Genomic DNA, 12,851 nt, shown 5'->3' with positions numbered 1-12,851 from the left:
GTGTTGTAAAGCAGATAAGAGTAGCGGAACTAACCCTGAAAAAAATGTTCTTTGTGCAGCGTCTTTTAAGCTGGAGCAATCTTTTGTAGCGGGAAAGGGGGAAAAAAAGTATCAAGCTTTATGAGTGGAGAAGTTGACCATAGCAACAAATCATCTTCTAGCTAGTATAAAGTGCATTCTATAAAATGATAGGTAGAAGTGGATCACCTGCTATTGGCAACTTGAAAAGAAAAGGTACAATCTCACTTGCACTCCAAGAATGTCCCAAACTTTAGATGGTCCTCAATGTGAGGATTTCACAATATCTAAACGGTTAAAATTATGTAGTGTCCAAAGGTAATCACATGAAAAAAAATCACATAAAAGTGTAATATTGTAAATGAAATCAATTGCACCAGTCGGTGATTGCAGGAAACATTGTGTGAATAGTCCCAATCAAATTCCAGGTCCCTCCCTCCTTTACGTCGACACCCGAAATGGTGACAAAAGCAAGCTGTGCAAATTCTTACATGTATGATTACTTGTAGAAAACTGGATGTGAAACACATAAAGGTTTCTTTGAACTTCCATTAGGTCCTCGCTGGATATTAGTGGGAACAGTTGTTTCTCATTTCATATGCATATAACCAGAAAGGGACCGGATTAGAATCCAAAGTTATTTATTAAAAAATGCTAAACTAACACAAGATTGGACAGGACGGCTGTACCATATTGATGTTATAATGAATCCACTGGAAGATGTAACTCGAATATCAAATACACAGTGGGCTCAGAAAAATGGAAATGGGTTGTCAGACCAATATGAACAACACTTTCTACGCGTTTCGATGCTCTGTGTCGTCTTTATCAAGTTGATAGAAGTGTTGTGAGCACTGATTCTATCAGATATCAGTTTGTTCCCAGTCAGTGTGTCCGGAGAAGCTATTGGCAAATTCCCCACTTGTACACTCTTTAGAATGCTTCATATATCTCTCTCAGAAAATTGTAATTCTAATCCAATGAACACTGTACATTCCACTCTAGAAAATCACAGCATTCAAACGCTGCTGGTGTGCGACACTGCCATTGTGCTGTGACGGTTGCAATGCATTTTGTAATACTTTAAAACACAAGAAAAGTGCATATAAACCATGTTGTAACAAAAGAGGACCTATCTGTTTATGCTGAATACATATTAAAAACATGTTTATAAATGTATCGCATTGCATTTAAAACATGCTCACATTTAAAGTAATATCATTCTTCAGCTGCTTTAACTCACTATAGAACAAGAAGCATGCAGAAATATGCACTGCAACACAATGAAGTGTGCAAAACACGTATGTACTATCACATTTATAAAATGATTTAATTTGTATGAAAAATGCCCCTGAAACAAATAATTTGAAAGTCAGTATCTACATATCAATGTTTAGCATTTTTAAGCTGGTTTACACAAAAAAATAAAATGTCTTCATCACCACGGCCATTGTTGTTTAAGTTATTTACACAAAAAATAAATTAGGAACATGTTTAAATGAAGTAAAAAATGCATTAAGAAAAGTAATAAAATAAATGTGTAGTACAAAAAAGTACAAAAATGAGTCATGCAAACACAAAAATGGAAAGCAAGAATATGTATAATCCCTTTAAAAACATACATTGCAAAAAAATATTTAAAACATCCCTTTCTTTAAATTTCCTAAATAAAATAAAAAAATGAAGAAAAAAAAAATCACAATATCAAAATATAGTAAATGAATTGCTTCTAAAATAATGATGCATTTTAAATGACGGTAATTTCCTTTCACACCAAAGTCTATTCATTTGTTAGATTTTGAACAAGATATTGATAGGTTTCTCTTTCAAGCTTCCATGAATGGTAGGTGCGAATATATTGTTTTGCATTATAAATAATTTTCTTTTTCAGATCAGGTTCACTTATCAATCTTTTGGACAGCTGGACAAACTCCTAAAAGAGAACACAGTAAATCAATATGAAAACAAATATTCAAGGACATGTCTCATGATCAGCAAAGAGGATAAAACACAGTCAGAAATGCTGTTTCGGTTGCGGCATTAGCATAAGTTTGCAATAGTCGCTGCGGCATCTAAGTCAACCTATGAATCAGAACCTCAGATTCAGAACCAAGTCTTTGGCATCCTTAAATACTGCTTTATGAAAGTCCAAATTGCAATTATTGCATATTTCTGAATAACCACCAGGTCCCTTTTCTTAATTATGGTTGTTGTGGATGCCAACAATGTATGTCTGCCCATACATAGACCTAAAGGAGTATGTTTTCTTATTTTAATAGTCATCCTTCTCGAAGTAACAAAGGGCTAATAGCTTCAATTCATTGTTTATGCCACTTTCAATACATTTATAGAAATATACTAAGGTCACTTGCTCAATCCAGCCTTTCATGTGAAACAGAGTGCTGTTTACTTTGGGAATCAACAGAAACACAAGGACATCTTTGAAAGAATGGTACTTTAAAGTAAGAAAAGTTGATTTAAAGTATAAAAAAGTTAAAAGCTAGAAAGCTGGTATCACTGTAAGTGAATAAATGGTTTGTTCTCTGGTCCAACGCTACAAATTATGATAGTGTAACATTAATTTAAGGGCAAATGACGCATGGTGGTGTCTACTGTTAACCAAAGTAAGCACTGTGTAAAAGAATTCAAAGCACAGTAAAAAAAAAAGAAAAAAAAAAGATGAAAAATATATACAGTACATAAAAAGAGAATACAGTGACTTTCGCCTGTCACGGATATACAGTAACCAGAGATAGTAATAATAGGACAAGTATTGTGATGGCATAAATGCATTCACCATACTTATTTAATAGGCAGTTGGGTTCAATTAGTGTTTTTATACCACTATTATTTTTCATATCCCATAGAGGTTTTCCTCTTGTAATTACCTGCAATATGCGCAGTCGCACATGATGTAAGGTTCTGAAGTAAAATCGCCGCTAATTGAATCTCCAAACATTTTTCTTAAGAAAATTACTTTGAAAAGATGACCACAAGATTTTTTTCTCAGCTAGCTTTCCACAGTTAGATGAGCATTCTTTGCCGAGCCTCTCCTTATGTGCCAGTCCAGAGCACCCCCTTATGTTACTTACGTCTCTTGGTCAGTGCCTGAGTTCTGTCTCCCTCAGGCTGTCGGTCGACTGTTGCAGTCTGCACTGACAGTGTCGGCCAGCCCGGCAGTGATGGCACCAGGTCATGCTGTCAAGCAAATAATTTACTACTTCCAGAGTCCCAACAAGGATGCGCTAATCTTCAGAAGAATCCCAGACCTAAGTTGGGTACACAATGGCTGATATATTGAACAGCCAATATATCATGGGAGCGTCGGCGGGTGTGTACCAGCAATGTGTCTGAATGACCTTAACAGACATATTGTATCAGCCCTGCAGCACAGTCTATGGCGGATATTTATGCAGATATACTGGCGCATCGTGCTGTGTGTACAGGCAGTCTGCCACACACTTGTGGCAGAAGCTGATGGTGACTGACATCACAACTGTAAATGCATATGGAAATGCCCACCCTGTTGTGATATCAGACACAACACATCGAGCAGACGATTGGTAAATGTGTATGCAGTTACCAATCGTCAGATAGGTCATCAGATCAGCCGTCCTACTGTGTATAAGAGGACAGCCAGACTCTAGCAGAGATAGGCTGCGCTTGGCTTGTGGGCCATAGTTTGGCTGCCTCTATCTTAGAGAAATATACATACAACGGTCACACAGTAACGTAGTGTGTGCAACTTCTGTCTGTTGTAGTAGTGAATACAGAGTGTCAGTCTATATTGTAATTCAGTAGTGCACTTCGGGTCAGTTTGTAGTGTAGTGTGGACAGGGCCATTCTGTGGTGTAGTATGTGAAGGGTCAGTCTGTGGTGTAATACAGCAGGCGCAAGGTTAGTGTGGTGTACTGCAGTAAGTACAGGGTCAGGCTATCATATACAGTAGTGTTAACAAGGTCAGTCAGTTGTGCAGTGCAATCTCTGCATTTTCAGTCTGGGTGTAAAGCACAGTGCACAGGTTCACTTGTAATGTGGTGGAGGTAGGGTTAATTTGTAATGTAGCACAGCGAGCTCTGGGTAAGTCTAGTGTAGTGTGAGCAGTGTCCCTCCTGAAAGCAGGCTTAAACTACATATCATTGTCAGTCACGCACTGCTTTTTTTCACAATGTACAGTGTCAGCACCTGCCTGTCCCCAACCTGGGCAACAGAACATTCTGGAGCCCGTGCTTTATGTCACAGCCACAGAGTGGAACAAACATGTGGTACACAGAAGAGGGATCACACAGGGGGCGGAGTTTGGTTCATGTGACTCGACCCATTTCACCTATCTGCTAGCTGGCCATTAGAAGTAGCAAGGGAAGAGAAAGTATATGTAGAGGTGGGGCCGGACCACAAGTATGTGAATGTGCCAGCAACACAGTGCAACACACTGCTCTCCTCCAGCACGGCCGCCAGAGTTTAGAGTCTACAATAGAACTAGAAAAAAAGCATGCCGACAGCAAGTGCAGACAAGCCTCCTAAGACACACCGGGCCCTAGGGCCCGCCTGCACTGCCTTGTGGGTAATTCAGCTCTGCTAGAGTAGAGTGTACATACTGTTAGGCCCATGAATATTTGGACACTGACAATTTTCAATACTTTTGATATTTCTCAAAACACATTCAAAATACAGTTATACAGATGTGCCTTCATACACCCAGCCTCAATACACCATGAGACGCAGGGCCGGTGCTAGGGTGTTTGTCGCCCCCCCTGCAAACTATAAATTTGCGCCTTCCTTTCCACTCTTTGCTAAGGGATGTGCAGCGAAAAGGGGTGTCGTCTCACAAGGAAGGGGCATGGCTACACAATAATACCCACATTTAAAATTACGGCACACAGTAGCTCAATCTTACTAGTAGTCACAATTCACATTACACCACATAGTACTGTCAATTATTCAAATAATGACACACAGTAGTGCCCATTATTCATGTAACATCACACAGTAGTGCCCATTATATGTTTTACACTACACAGTAGTGCCCCTTATACACATAATGCTCACAGTAGTACTGCCAGTTATACACATAATCCTCGTGTAGTAGCGCCGCTTATACACATTATGCCCATAGTAGTAGTGACACTTATACACATAATCCTGCTGTAGTGGAGCCCCTTATACAAATAATGACCACAGTAATAGTGCCCCTTATACACAATCTCCCTGTAGTAGCACCACTTACACACATAATGCCCATGGGTAGCGTTTGCCACTGAGTGGGTTGCACTGCCCCTAAATATATTTCTGGAAGCAGTCCTAATAGGGGTGGGTCATTTGGACCACCTTGCCCTCCACAGAGAGACACATGCTTGTCTGAATAAAAACCCTTCTTTTACAATTAAAATTTGTACTTTTTTTTGAACTTTTTTTCTTTATACAACAGGTTAATGTGGACTTTTTTATGTTTGTATGTTTTAATATAGGGTCTAAGCAATAACCCCTACCCTCATGTAGTTGGCATCCCAATGTACGGGATGCCGGCCATCAGGAGACCAGCGCCAGAATCCTGACACCTGTCAGAATGCCAGCAACGGAAACCTGAACGTAAGTATGCCGGGTAGGGTAAGGGAAAGGCTGCAGGGGGAAGGGATAGGTTGTATTGAGGGAGGATTAGAACTAGGCTGAGGGAGTGGAGGGTTAGGTTAGGCTGCGGGGAGAGGGTTAGGCTGCAGGAGGGATTGGGATAAACTGCAGCAAGGAGAGTTAGGCTCTGGGAGGGGTGGGTTGGTGTTAATTTGCAGGGAAGGAGGGTTAAGCTGAGGGAGGGGAAGGTTAAGTTGTGAGGGGAAGGTTTGGCTGTGGTGGGGAGTTAGGCTACAGGGAGAAGATCAGGATGCGGGGGGGGGGGGAGAGAGGGTAGGATTAGGCTGTGGGGGTTGGGGTTAGGCTGTGTGTGTGTGTGTGTGTGTGTGTGAGGGGGGGGGGTGTTAGGATTAGTGTTACACTGCAGTACCTTCTGGCTGTTGGTGTCCTGGAATCCTCCATCTGCCTGAAGTACTGGTATCCTTAGGATGGATGTGAGCTGCTTAGCTGCAGGGTGAGCCCACTCTGCACACAGCATCATCTGTCACCTCCAGCCTCAGCTCCAGGGCAGGTCAGTGAACAACATCCTGCCATGAAGCCTCCGCGGCTGGAGAACTGTAGTCTCTTCTCCCCTTACTGCATCCTCTGTTGCTGCTCAGGGCTCCGCCTCCTGTACACTACAGTATAGGGAACCATGCAGCGGCACTGGCAGCATCCTATCAACTAATTAAAGTACCACTACCGCCTGGACTCAATGGGCTGCATATATGGAGCCCTACATTACGTCTAGCTGCTGCTCCGCTGAACACATGTCCAGCTCCTTCCACACCTGCCAGCAGTATAAGAGATGAGGTCCGCTCCCTATCAGCAGTCCTTCAGGGAGTGAATATGAGAGCAAGCTGTATAGGTGCAGGAGCAGGGCCCCAGCGCTGAAACCTAGCCAGCAGGTCAGACGCTGATGACACAGCAAGGAGGAGGCACCACTGTTCACATTGCCGGCGCCTCTGCCTGTCAGTCTGACAAGTGCAGCGGCAGCAATGGTAGACCCAGCAGCAGGGTAGCAGAGTGCTGGTCCTCTCCTGGCCGGCGCCTCCCTGCAATGCATGCCCTCACTGAGCGGGTTCCGTCGGCTCTGATGAGACACCTGGAGCGAGTGAGATTTTCACGCGAATGTGTGTCTTAATCTCAGTACAATGTGACAAAACCACTTGATGACACTGCACTGATTAATAGGATTTGTGACACTTGTTTATCTATGCAAGTGTGAATCTATATTCAAAACACAATGGAACTTGCAAAAAAGCCATCGCAGCACTTCCTATACAGATTCAGACTCTGTCGCACACAGATAAACAAGTATCGTATATCAAGTTAAACAGTGAAGTTTCATTAAGCAGTGTTATTGATGATGTGACAGAAGTAGCTGGATGAATTCTTAAGTGTATTGTGATACAATGCCTGTTTCAGAGGTGCGCACAATGTCAATGTTGGACGCAGTTGAACTATTTTTTGCCACTGTACAGGCGTCAAAGCCAGGCGCAGTGAGTGATTAGTGACTGTGGACGCACAGATTATTTATTTTCAGTGAGTGACAAGTAGTCAGCATTCAGAGGCGGTAATGTGAAGTGATTAGGAAAATGAAGGACCATTTTCTGGGCATTCCCTGGTCAGCCACTGCAAATTCATTTGCAGCTGGAGAGGCCCCAGCATCTTAAGAAAGCCGCTCTGTCTGAGGCAGTGTAGGGTTCCCTATTGATGTGCGCTCGATGCTCCTGCTTATGCATTAGTGGCAGATGTGAGATGCCAGCTGTGGGCATCTCTGCACCCAGACGGCAGCTGAATCATTAGCATATAAGTAAGTCCACTGCGAATAAAATTGCAGCTGTGAACCTATGAATCAGGCCCATGCTGTTTGCTCAGTCAGCCAAATTCAGTGAAGTAGATTGGACAGCGCTTTACAGTACAGATGGACAATGACCGTAATCATACTGCGAAAGCAACCCAAGAGTTTTTATAGGCGAAGTAGTGGAATATTCTACAATGGGTTCCAGACTTCAAGCAGTCATTGCCTGCAGAGGATTACTGACAAAGTATTCAAAATTAACATTTTATTTATGATTACCGTATGTTAATTTGTTCAATTACAGTTGAGCCCCGAAAAACAGGGGACTGTGTATAAAAATGGCTGCAATTGCTAAACATTTCATACAATATTTTTGTTAAACCCCTTGAACTAAAGCTGATAGTCTGTACTTCAATTGCATCTCCATTGATTCATTTCAAATCCACTGTTGTGGCTTACGTTGCCAACATAAATTGGGTCAGTCCAAATATACATGGACTTAACTGTAGTCAATTATCAGTCCCGAAGCCCCAGCTGTGTTCATGGTGGCTAACCTCCTGCCTTTATCTGCCCTATCTATTATATTATCTTAATGACTTCCTTCAGACTAGGGCAGAGCAAATCACTTTAAATTAGACCCTATTAGGTACTTAAGTTGAATGCTATCTACACTGTTCTAGACAGGGCAATTTAAAAACAAAGCTAAAAAGACTAAAAATAAGATTTTACTCACCGGTAAATCTATTTCTCGTAGTCCGTAGTGGATGCTGGGAACTCCGAAAGGACCATGGGGGATAGCGGCTCCGCAGGAGACTGGGCACAACTAAAGAAAGCTTTAGGTCACCTGGTGTGCACTGGCTCCTCCCACTATGACCCTCCTCCAAGCCTCAGTTAGGACACTGTGCCCGGACGAGCTGACATAATAAGGAAGGATTTTGAATCCCGGGTAAGACTCATACCAGCCACACCAATCAGACCGTATAACTCGTGATACTATACCCCAGTTAACAGTATGAAATACAACTGAGCCTCTCAACAGATGGCTCAACAATAACCCTTTAGTTAACAATAACTATGTACAAGTATTGCAGACAATCCGCACTTGGGATGGGCGCCCAGCATCCACTACGGACTACGAGAAATAGATTTACCGGTGAGTAAAATCTTATTTTCTCTGACGTCCTAGTGGATGCTGGGAACTCCGAAAGGACCATGGGGATTATACCAAAGCTCCCAACCGGGCGGGAGAGTGCGGATGACTCTGCAGCACCGAATGAGAGAACTCCAGGTCCTCCTCAGCCAGGGTATCAATTTTGTAGAATTTTGCAAACGTGTTTGCCCCTGACCAAGTTGCAGCTCGGCAAAGTTGGAAAGCCGAGACCCCTCGGGCAGCTGCCCAAGATGAGCCCACCTTCCTTGTGGAATGGGCTTTTACAGAATTTGGCTGCGGTAGTCCAGCCGCAGAATGCGCCAGCTGAATTGTGCTACAAATCCAGCGAGCAATAGTCTGCTTAGAAGCAGGAGCACCCAGTTTTTTGGGTGCATACAGGATAAACAGCGAGTCAGTTCTCCTGACTCTAGCCGTCCTGGAAACATAATTTTTCAAGGCCCTGACTACGTCCAGTAACTTGGAATCCTCCAAGTCCCTAGTAGCCGCAGGCACTACAATAGGTTGGTTCAAGTGAAAAGCTGATACCACCTTAGGGAGAAACTGGGGACGAGTCCTCAATTCTGCCCTATCCATATGGAAAATCAGATAAGGACTTTTATATGACAAAGCCGCCAATTCTGATACACGCCTGGCCCAAGCCTAGGCCAATAACATGACCACTTTCCGCGTGAGATATTTTAGATCCATGGTTTTTAGTGGCTCACACCAATGTGATTTTAAGAAACTCAACACCACGTTGAGAACCCAAGGTGCCACTGGAGGCACAACCGGGGGCTGAATATGCAGCACTCCTTTTACAATGTCTGAACTTCAGGTACTGAAGCTAGTTCTTTTTGGAAGAAAATCGACAGAGCCGAGATCTGTATCTTAATGGAGGCTAATTTTAGGCCCATAGACACTCCTGCTTGTAGGAATGCAGAAATCGACCTAGTTGAAATTCCTCTGTTGGGGCCTTTTTTGGCCTCACACCAAGCAACATATTTCCACCATATGCGGTGATAATGTTTTGCAGTTACATCTTTCCTGGCTTGAATCAGCGTAGGAATGACTTCCTCCGGAATGCCCTTTTCCTTTAGGATCCGGCGTTCAACCGCCATACCGTCAAAACGTAGCCGCGGTAAGTCTTGGAACAGACAGGGCCCCTGCTGCCGCAGGTCCTGTCTGAGCGGCAGAGGCCATGGGTCCTCTGATATAATTTCTTGAAGTTCTGGGTACCAAGCTCTTCTTGGCCAATCCGGAACCACGAGTATCGTTCTTACTCCTCGCCTTCCTATTATTCGCAGTACCTTTGGTATGAGAGGCAGAGGGGGAAACACATAAACCGACTGGTACACCCACGGTGTTACCAGAGCGTCCACAGCTATCGCCTGAGGGTCCCTTGACCTGGCGCAATATCTTTTATAGCTTTTTGTTGAGGCGGGACGCCATCATGTCCACCTGTGGCCTTTCCCAATGGTGTACAATCCTTTGGAAGACTTCTGGATGAAGTCCCCACTCTCCCGGGTGGAGGTCGTGTCTGCTGAGAAGATCTGCTTCCCAGTCGTCCACTCCGGGAATGAACACTGCTGACAGTGCTAACACATGATTTTCCGCCCACCGGAGAATCCTTGTGGCTTCTGCCATCGCCATCCTGCTTCTTGTGGCGCCCTGTTGGTTTACATGGGCGACTGCCGTGATGTTGTCTGATTGGATCAGTACCGGCTGGTTTTGAAGCAGAGGCCTTGCCTGACTCAGGGCATTGTAAATGGCCCTCAGTTCCAGAATATTTATGTGTAGGGAAGTCACCTGACTTGACCAAAGTCCCTGGAAGTTTCTTCCCTGTGTGACTGCCCCCCAGCCTCAAAGGCTGGCATCCATGGTCACTAGGACCTAGTCCTGTATGCCGAACCTGCGGCCCTCTTGAAGATGGGCACTCTGCAGCCACCACAGTAGAGATACCCTGGTCCTTGAAGACAGGGTTATCAGCCGATGCATCTGAAGATGTGATCCGGACCACTTGTCCAACAGGTCCCACTGAAAAGTTCTTGCATGGAACCTGCCGAATGGGATTGCTTCGTAGGAAGCTACCATTTTTCCCAGGACTCGCGTGCAATGATGCACCGATACCTGTTTTGGCTTCAGGAGGTCTCTGACTAGAGATGACAGCTCCTTGGCTTTCTCCTCCGGGAGAAACACTTATTTCTGGTCTGTGTCCAGAACCATCCCCAGGAACAGTAGACGTGTCGTAGGAACCAGCTGTGACTTTGGACTGTTTAGAATCCAACCGTGCTGTTGTAGCACTTTCCAAAATAGTGCTACCTCGACTAGCAACTGCTCCTTGGACCTCGCCCTTATAAGGAGATTGTCCAAGTACGGGATAATTAAAACTCCCTTTTTTTCGAAGGAGTATCATCATTTCGGCCATTACTTTGGTAAACACCCTCGGTGCCATGTACAGTCCAAACGGCAGTGTCTGGACTTGGTAATGGTAATCCTGTACCACAAATCTGAGGTACTCCTGGCGAGGATGGTAAATGGGGACATGCAGGTAAGCATCCTTGATGTCCCGGGATTCCATGTAATCCCCCTCGTCCAGGCTTGCAATAACCGCCCTGAGCGATTCCGTCTTGAACTTAATGGGTCACACCGAACCATGCGGTTTCGGTACCCCAAACCGTGTGGAATAGTAACCCCGTCCTTATTGAAGTAGGGGCACCTTGAGTATTACCTGCTGGGAATACAGCTTATTAATTGCCTCTAGCGCAGCCTCCCTGCCTGAGGGAGTTGTCGGCAAGGCATATTTGAGGAAACGGCGGGGGGGAGACAACTCGAATTCCAGCTTGTACCCCTGAAATACTACTTGAATGAAACAGGGATCCACCTGTGAGCGAGCCCACTGGTCGCTGAAATTGTTGAGACGGCCCCCCACCGTACCTGGCTACACCTGTGGAGCCCCCGCGTCATGCTGTGGACTCAGAGGAAGCGAGAGAAGAATTTTGATTCTGGGAACAGGCTGACTGGTGCAGCTTTTTCCCTCTTCCCATGTCTCTGTACAGAAAGGAAGCGCCTTTGACCCGCTTGCTTTTCTGAAGCCGAAAGGACTGTACCTGATAATACAGTGCTTTCTTAGTCTGTGAGGAAACCTGAGGTAAAAATATTTCTTCCCAGCTGTTGCTGTGGATACGAGGTCCCAGAGACCATCCCCAAATAATTCCTCACCCTTATAAGGCAGAATCTCTATGCGCCTTTTAAAGTCAGCATCAACTGTCCAGTGACAGGTCTCTAATACCCTCCTGACAGAATGGACATTACATTCATTTTGGATGCCAGCCGGCAAAATATCCCTCTGTGCATCCCTCATATATAAGACGACGTCTTTAATATGTTCTCATGTTTGACAGGGTCATCGACCACGCTGCAGCAGCACGATCTGCAGGTCTCAGTCTAGTACCTGAGTGTGTAAATACAGACTTCAGGATAGCCTCCTGCTTTTTATCAACAGGTACCTTCAAAGTGGCCGTTCCTAAAACGGCAGTGCCACCTTTTTTGACAACCGTGTGAGCGCCTTATCCACCCTAGGGGATATCTCCCAGCGTAACTTATCCTCTGGCGGGAAAGGGTACGCCATCAGTAACTTTTTAGAAATTACCAGTTTCTTATCGGGGGGAACCCACGCTTTTCACACACTTCATTCATTCATCTGATGGGGGAACAAAACACTGCCTGCTTTTTCTCCCCAACATAAAAAAACATTTTTAGAGGGTTAATGTCAGAAATGTGTAACACATTTTTTATTGCCGGGATCAAGTCACGGATGTTCCTAGTGGATTGTGTATATGTCGCAACCTTGTCGACACTGGAGTCAGACTCCGTGTCGACATCTGTGTCTGCCATCTGAGTGAGCGGGCGTTTTTGAGCCCCTGATGGCCTTTGAGACGCCTGGGCAGGCACGGACTGAGAAGCCGGCTGTCCCACAGCTGTTACGTCATCCACCCTTTTATGTAAGGAGTTGACACTGTCGGTTAATACCTTTCACCTAACCATCCACTCTGGTGTCGGCCCCACAGGGGGCGACATCACATTTATCGGCATCTGCTCCGTCACCATATAAGCCTCCTCATTAAACATGTCGACACAGCCGTACCGACACACCACACACACACAGGGAATGCTCTGACTGAGGACAGGACCCCACAAAGCCCTTTGGGGAGACAGAGAGAGAGTATGCCAGCACACACCAGAGCGCTATATAATGTGGGGATTAACACTATA

General features: G+C 44.8%; 1 protein-coding gene across 5 annotated transcripts in view; it reads right to left on the bottom strand.

Annotated features, from left to right (window-relative positions):
* Positions 1-1,324: 1,324 nt before the first annotated feature.
* The window catches only part of GLT1D1 (glycosyltransferase 1 domain containing 1), a 492,486-nt gene continuing 480,959 nt past the window's right edge, over positions 1,325-12,851 (bottom strand). For 2 of the 5 annotated variants that reach the window (XM_063964606.1, XM_063964607.1), the window contains one exon: positions 1,325-1,951. In XM_063964606.1, coding sequence (XP_063820676.1) covers positions 1,799-1,951 — 153 coding nt within the window. In that variant the 3' untranslated portion in view covers positions 1,325-1,798. The remainder of the gene's footprint in view (positions 1,952-12,851) is intronic. The other 3 variants (XM_063964608.1, XR_010254820.1, XR_010254814.1) reach the window with 3 other exon arrangements.

Source organism: Pseudophryne corroboree, chromosome 1 (genome assembly GCF_028390025.1).
Source record: "Pseudophryne corroboree isolate aPseCor3 chromosome 1, aPseCor3.hap2, whole genome shotgun sequence".
NCBI lineage: Eukaryota > Metazoa > Chordata > Amphibia > Anura > Myobatrachidae > Pseudophryne > Pseudophryne corroboree.
This window is presented reverse-complemented; position numbering and strand designations above follow the sequence as displayed.